At 22.9% G+C, this 8,311-nt stretch overlaps 3 protein-coding genes across 3 annotated transcripts; 1 reads left to right on the forward strand and 2 right to left on the reverse strand.

Annotated features, from left to right (window-relative positions):
- Nucleotides 1-839: 839 nt before the first annotated feature.
- PY17X_1330200 (glyceraldehyde-3-phosphate dehydrogenase) lies at nucleotides 840-2,104 on the forward strand (the record flags this gene model as incomplete). The annotated part of the gene is made up of 2 exons (XM_726182.1): nucleotides 840-923; nucleotides 1,175-2,104. The coding sequence occupies 2 exons, from the start codon at nucleotides 840-842 to the stop codon at nucleotides 2,102-2,104; spliced, it is 1,014 nt and encodes a 337-aa protein (XP_731275.1).
- A 769-nt stretch (nucleotides 2,105-2,873) lies between these two features.
- PY17X_1330300 (conserved Plasmodium protein, unknown function) lies at nucleotides 2,874-5,135 on the reverse strand (the record flags this gene model as incomplete). Its single annotated transcript, XM_022957127.1, has 1 exon — nucleotides 2,874-5,135. One exon carries the CDS (start codon nucleotides 5,133-5,135, stop codon nucleotides 2,874-2,876), a length of 2,262 nt encoding a protein of 753 aa, XP_022813595.1.
- A 1,451-nt stretch (nucleotides 5,136-6,586) lies between these two features.
- PY17X_1330400 (mediator of RNA polymerase II transcription subunit 20, putative) lies at nucleotides 6,587-7,537 on the reverse strand (the record flags this gene model as incomplete). The annotated part of the gene is made up of 1 exon (XM_726184.2): nucleotides 6,587-7,537. One exon carries the CDS (start codon nucleotides 7,535-7,537, stop codon nucleotides 6,587-6,589), a length of 951 nt encoding a protein of 316 aa, XP_731277.2.
- Between the last annotated feature and the right edge of the window lie 774 nt (nucleotides 7,538-8,311).

Below are 8,311 nucleotides of genomic sequence, written 5' to 3' on the forward strand. Positions count from 1 at the left end.
AAATATAAGCACCTTAAATCACATAAAATAAATAATATAGTTATTACGTCCCCTTTCCTTATTTAGCACTTATACAATATATAATTAACGATATATTAAATTTATATATAGTTTTTTATTAAAAATATATATTTTATAAAATAACGTGCCTCTAAATAAACAAAAAAAATTATATATATTATGTATGATAGGAGACGAATGGATTACCTACCCTACTTTATTTCTGAAAAAAACAAAAAAAAAACTAGTAATTTCTTTTAATACATCGTGTAGCGGTATTAGAACGCATAAATATTACTATTTATATGGCAATTGATATACGTGCACACACATGCAAAACTGATACTAAGGAAGTGTGATATATGATAACCACTATAGGAATATTACTAATATTATTTCAAAATACTAAATGTACTTTATCTTGCAATAAATTTGCATATCCAATATTATTGTATATCATAGGTGTACATTATTAATATATGTTTCCCCTATATTACTATTAATTAATTATTTATTTATTTTTATCACTTATTGCAAGTTTTCCTACATATCACCTCTTATAGCATATATTGCCAAAAAAAAATATTTTTTTAAATAACGTCAATATTTCTATAAAAAATATTATAAAAATAATTTAATTTTTAAATACTTAAATAAAAAAAAAAATATATTCTTAATTAATTCTTAAACTTTTATAGTTAAAAATTTTCCACGTTTTAAAAACAAAAACTCTCTAATTAATTTAATTAAATAATTTTATAATTAAAATTAATTAAAACTTTTATAATATTAAAATTGTTTATCTCAAACAAATATAATATTTTTAAAAAAACACAAAAATGGCAATAACAAAAGTAGGAATTAATGGATTTGGCCGTATCGGTCGTTTAGTATTCAGATCTGCCCAAGAAAGAAGTGACATTGTAAGTTTGTAGATCCTACATTAAATATAAATTTATATATTTTGTAAATTATAAGTATTTTTGCTTATGTATATATATAATATGTATATAATGTATTGGGTATTCAAATAATATTGCTCCTTATATTATAGTGTGTTTAAAAAATAATATATGTACCAATTTTTTTGAATTTCTTATTATTTTTTGTATATAAAATAAGTTTCTGAGTAATAATGTTTTATCATGTTTATCATTCCTTTTTTATTATATAGGAAGTAGTTGCTATCAATGACCCATTTATGGATATTAACCACTTGATCTACTTATTAAAGCATGATTCAGTTCATGGAAAATTCCCATGTGAAGTAACCCCAACTGAAGGAGGTATCATGGTTGGAAGCAAAAAAGTCGTTGTATATAACGAAAGAGACCCAGCTCAAATTCCATGGGGAAAACACGCCATTGATGTTGTATGTGAATCAACTGGTGTATTCTTAACCAAGGAATTATCCAATGCTCACATTAAGGGAGGTGCAAAAAAAGTTATCATGTCAGCACCACCAAAAGACGACACACCAATTTATGTCATGGGTATTAACCACGAGAAATATAACAGCTCTCAAACCATCGTTTCCAATGCCTCATGTACTACAAATTGCTTAGCCCCAATTGCTAAAGTAATTCATGAAAACTTCGGAATTGTTGAAGGTTTAATGACCACTGTCCATGCCTCAACAGCCAACCAATTAGTTGTTGATGGACCATCAAAGGGAGGTAAAGACTGGAGAGCAGGTAGATCAGCTTTGTTAAACATTATCCCAGCTTCAACTGGTGCAGCTAAAGCTGTAGGAAAAGTTTTACCAGAATTAAACGGAAAATTAACTGGTGTTGCCTTTAGAGTTCCAATTGGTACAGTATCTGTTGTCGATTTAGTATGTAGATTAGAAAAACCAGCCAAATATGAAGATGTAGCTAAAAAAATTAAAGAAGCATCTGAAGGACCACTTAAGGGAATATTAGGTTATACCGACGAAGAAGTTGTATCTCAAGATTTCGTCCATGATAGCAGATCATCTATCTTTGACTTAAAAGCTGGTCTTGCCTTAAATGATAACTTTTTCAAAATTGTCTCATGGTATGACAATGAATGGGGATATTCAAACCGTCTTTTAGATTTGGCTATCCACATCACCAAACATTAAGTTGCTTTTTAACGTATCCTACTAAGAAATATATTTCCTGAAATTATCAAGAATAATTAAATTGTAGATATGCGTATTAAAAATAAGGCCATTTCCATATATGATATGTATATGAAATATTCGAGGCCTTCTGAAGTTGTAACATAAAAAATACTATGCATTTCATAACATACTTATATGATTCCCATTTAAAATTAATACTTAAAATATATCGTGTTATTTACATTATGCAACGTCCATTCCATTTCTGCATGTAACCTAATTACTATATATTATGAATTAAAAATGTTTTATTTTTATATGTATGCATACTTCTTAAGATATGTGATAATTGTAATAATGCATACACTTGCTATGAACTAAACTATGACTCTAACTAAGCTATGAATTAAGTAGTAAAACATCATCATAAATGTGTTTTGCCGTCGATGTGGCAAATATCAATTTTATGACAATTAGTTTATTGTTGTATGATTTTTGAAAAAAATGTAAAGGGAATTTACTAGAAAAAATCCGAAAAAAATGAGAATAATTAAAAAAATGAGATTAATTAAAAAAATGAGAATAATCAAAAAAATGAAAATATTCAAAAAAATTAAAATAATCAAAAAAATAATATTAAAACAGTATTATAGACAATAAACAATTGCAAGGGTAAGTGTAAAATTGTAACGTTTCACGGAATGCCCTAAATAAGCATGTATACCATATGAATGATCAAATTTTGCTGTTATTTGATCATTCATTTTTAAGTGTGCCCCCTGTTTCGTTATGAAATGAATAGTATATTTTCTATTAAATTCAAAAAAGAAAATTTAAAATATTTTGGATGAGTTTCCGATGTTGCAATAAATTTCATTCTATTGGATCCGTTTATGTAAGAAGTTAAATAGTAAATTAGAAGATTGTAAATATTTTTATAAACATCGTCATTTTGGTCATCTTCAGAATATTTATAATTGTTATTTTTTTCAATAAACAAATCTATATTATCGAATATTATTACCGAGGGTTGATTTTTTAAGGCTCTCAAGAAAATGCTTTTTATGTATTTGCTATTTTCACCTATCGTCTTGTTAATTAAAAGATGACTTTCAAATTGAATTATAGACACATTTTGATATTCATAAAAAATATTTTTTTTTTCTCCATAAAATGCATTTTTTATTAGTGTACTATATTTAAAAATCATGTTAGAATTAATTGAGTTATTCCATTTCATTGTATTAGTATGTATATCTTCAGTATATATTTTATTTCGTGCTGTACCAATCTCATTCTCTTTATTTTTACAGCTTAAATTATCGCACAATTCGGCATCATATTTAAGCATTTCATGAAAAGGTATATCTTTATAATCCGAACGAATTATTTTAATAATAAATTTTAATAAAGTTGTTTTTCCTGCACCACTATGCCCATATATTAAAAATGTATTAGGGATTCTGAATTTACTAAAATAAAATTTTATATAACTATTTTCTTCGATCTTGTAAATATTATAAGTGTCATTTTGATATTTTTGTTTTACCATAAAATTTTTTCTAATATGAGATAATTCTTTTTTTCTTGAGAAATTATAGATTTTATCAGCTATTGCTTTTTTAAGATTTCCCACTTGTTTATAACAGTGGTTTGATTTGGTATTCTGTAAACAATCCTTATTATTATCAATTTTATTATGATCACATATCCACTTTTCACTATATTTATTTATAGTCGTATCATGTGCATACACATCTCCACTTTTGGATATGATGGTATCTCTTTGATTAATCTCGTGTTTTTCTTGATTGTTTTTTAATCTATCTAATCTGCTGACGTAATGTTTTGTAATTTTTGTGTGTCTTTTCAAAAGAGTATCAACATATTCATTTATGTAAAATGAAGTATAAAACATTTTGCAAATATAATTAAGAACATTATTATTATGGTCATTATTAGTAGATATAAAAATGTTATATTTCCTTTTCTTTTTTGTTCGCAAAAAGTATTTGTATTTTTTAAGACATTTAAAATTATTTTTATTCATTAAAAAGTTTAAAACATTAAAATGGTTGTATGAAGAAATATATATATTATCAGCTCTTTTATTAGTTTTATTTTCCCTTTTTGGTATTATACCCAATCTGTTTTTTTTTCCATCACTCCTTTGTGTAATTAAGTTATTATTATAAAAATTATAGTAATACTTAAAAAAATATTTAAACATATCTATATTAGAATAATGATAACTGTTTAAAAAATCTAATTTATTAGAAATGATATTATATATAGCATCTATAAATAACTTATTTTTCGAGTAAAGTGAATAAATTTCCCTATTCATATGTATATAATACAAAATACGTGTATTGACAAATTCATAGACATTTATTTTATAATCATACAAATTAGTCATAGACGAATTGAATAGGTCTTTAGTTCCTTGAAAACTAACCAGTTTAACACAATATTTTTTATTCATTTTTTTTATTATATTTTTCATATAAAAAAGCAAATTATATATTTGTATATTAGCATTGTATATTATATTATTCATTTTTCTTTTATTCCAAATATCATTATTTGATCCATTTTCTGATGTATTATCAGATATATTATTTATCTCATTTGGTTCATTTCCACTTTTTAAACTATTTCTAAAAAAAAAAAAACCGTCTTTTCCCCCTCCTTTTAATGATAAAGCCCAATGGTCGATATATGGTAAAACAAAAACAGATTTTATAATTTTTTTGTCCTTTATATATTTTATAAAATCTAAAAAAATATCTTTAATGTATTTTATTACATGCTTACAATTATATAAACTTATTATGTCAACAATGCATATGGGAATATTCAATGTGCCTTTTATATAATTTATAATATCATCATATGCCTCATATGAATTATTATGACAAAATTCTATTGATATAAAAATGTTTCTTTTGTTATTTAACAATTTCATCAATTTCAATATACTATTTTTATTATAATTTATAATGGGCCATTTTCTAGGACCTATATTCCCCACTTCACCATCAACCATTTCGTCATTTTCATCGGCACTTACTTCATCAGTATTATATTCATGACTCCACATATTATTGAAATATCTTTATACTGAAATTATCGCAAATATGTGACAGAATCGATATATTTTCAAAATCAACTAAGTATACGAATTTATATAGATAAAGTCATGTTTATCATCAAATGCTTACATAATAGCATCATTTAGTACAATTAAAAAATATATAATTTGATAAACTTCATAAAATTGGTAATTGGTATGTGATCTTTGTTTATATTGATAATAATAATAATAATTAAAATTTTTACTAAAAATGTAGAAAAATTTCACTTTGAAATTAACAAAAATAATTTGATAAATGTTATATGTTTCACAAAAATCACAGCTATATGTACCTTAAAATATAATAAATATAAATAATGTTTAAAATGTAAATATATAATCCTACAAAATTAATAGTATATCTGTTCATAAGATAATATTAAATAGGTGAAGTATTAAAAATTAGTAGTTTTTGTAATTTTTGTAATATTTGGTAGGCATGCAATAAATACAAGTTTCACACAAACTATATATTGATATTATATATCCTTATTACAACAATTAAAATCAGAATAGTGTATCATGTGAACAGTTTAACTTAAAATCATTAAATTTATAAAAGGTTATTAAAGTTTTTACCGAAGTAATATATTAATTTAGTTTTATGCTAAAAAGTTGTTTATTTAAAAATGAATATTGAAAAAAACATATTTTTTCAATACTTAACAAAAAAATTTTAACTATGCTTATACTTTATAAAAATTATTTAACGATAAAAAAAAAACAATATATATATATATATGTATATAAATTAAAAAGTAATAAATTAAGATATCTTTCATAATGATATAAAACTATTTATAAACTATACAATATAAATATATATTTAACACAATACATATAATACATAATACTTATATAATTTCCAGGAATTATTAACAATATTATGATGTTTGTTATGCATTCATAATTAATATCTATTTATAATTGTATTAATAATAACAGACTAATACAAAGGTAAATTCTTACAAACAAAGTAAACTTAGTGAGAAATAAAATATTCGTCTAATATCCAGTAGTAGCTATAAATGCATACTTAGCAATTCTGAATAAAAGATACCCAAACTAAATTATATAAGACAAAAATAGGAGGCTTTAATGAAAGGTTCTTCTTTTTTAATTTCATTGAGATAATAATATTATATCCTTTTATTTTATCCTTTTTTGTGCATATATATATTTTATTGTTATCATTATCAAAATATCTATTTCCTCACTTTATTACTACACAAACAATATAACTAACAAAAATATTCATTTAATTTTAAAATTTATTATTTTGTAGTTCAAATATGTATATATATTATGCTTTGTTGGCATTTTTGATAATACTTTATATATGTTTTTTTCGGAATATTTACAATCTATGAGTCTCTACTTTCCGCTTTTTCTTTTTCTTTATTATTCCAAAGTACTTCAATTTTTGTATTTATAATATCAAATAATTCGATATCCTTTTGATTTTTTAGGATATAATCTTTTGCTGAAAATATCGAAATATTTTTGAATGCGCTAATAATATTAAACATATGATTTTGAAAACTAGATATATGAATAATTTCTTTATCATGGTAATGTTCTTTTAATTTCTGAAAAGCATAAGTATATTTTTCATTATCTGTTATAAATAATCTTAATACATAATTAACAATAGAATAATTATATACGTTCATATTAAATACTGGTACCATACAATAAATAATTTTTAACATTAAGTTATTTGCGGTTTTAAATATTGGAAAATCTCCAGGTTCAAAAAGCTGTTCATATGCTTCTATAAAATTCATAATTTCATGCAGTTCATTGACAGGGGTAATTGTTTTTTCAAAACAAAAACCTGAATGCGCTAAGGAAACAAAAACATCAATTTCTATTTGCCTTATATTATATTCAGTTATTATGTTACTTAAATTGTGTAATTGTAATATTTCTTTAAAACATGTTGTTTGATTTATTTGCTGCATTCTTGAGGCAACTGTTAAACAGCATATTCCCATAATCTTTAGTATATATTTTTCTAAATTTTTTTTAAGCAATTTATAAATAATTACATGCAAATACTTGCTATTACATAAAAGTACTTTTAAAGCATCACATGCAATATATGCCAATTCTTCAGAATTGTTGGAAAATAATTTTTCTGAAGTAGCGAAAAGCCATGTTTTTATATTTACATAATCATTATATCCGCAATTTACAGTTTCTAAAGCGTTGTAAAATGTATCTTTTAGGTTGCAATCTTCTAAAAAATTTTCATGCAATTTGATCTTCCTAGTATTTGTTATTATCTCTCTCATAGTAACGACCTTTTCCATTTTGTTCACATTTATTTAAGCATATACTTTAAAACAAAGAAAATTCAAACTTAAAACAACATTCAGCGTATTTACATAAACTTGTTACCAGATTTATATATGATTCGATGTATTGTTAATTAATGTATATATGCATATATATATATATTTTCGTATTAAGCGTATTATATATAAATGTAAACGAGCATGAACTTCGAATCAAAAAAAAAAAAAGTAAACTTGCTTTAATGAAACAAGTTGTTGTAATATAATATAATATAAAATTTATCAATAATTTTTCTTAATTTTATATTTTCTTTTTATTTAAAGATCAATGTTCATACGATTAAGGTATGTACACTTACACGTAGTTATAGATATATAAATAATGATACAATTTTTATCAAAATAATTGCATTAAAGCAAAATAAATATTTTACAGCATTATCCATAAATATATTATTATGTATATACAATACTTTTCAATTAACTTATATATTTAATTAAGATATCTTAAACAATTAATGCAAATTTGCATTACCCATAAAAAAGTATACTATCTTATTATACATATGTCGCATGGTTTAAGAAAATTTATATGCATTTATAAGATTAATCAAAGAATAATTTTTTTCTGTTACAATTTTTAGTAATGCATGGACACAGAAGTAAATACAATTTCTTTTTCAAAAATGATAAAAAATATCAACGTGTACTATTTTTAATATGTATATAATGATACAAAGGAATATTACAAAAAAACAATTTTTTTAAATATATAAATTTGCAATTTTT

The sequence above is a fragment of the Plasmodium yoelii genome, assembly GCF_900002385.2.
Source record: "Plasmodium yoelii strain 17X genome assembly, chromosome: 13".
NCBI classification, from domain to species: Eukaryota; Apicomplexa; class Aconoidasida; order Haemosporida; family Plasmodiidae; genus Plasmodium; species Plasmodium yoelii.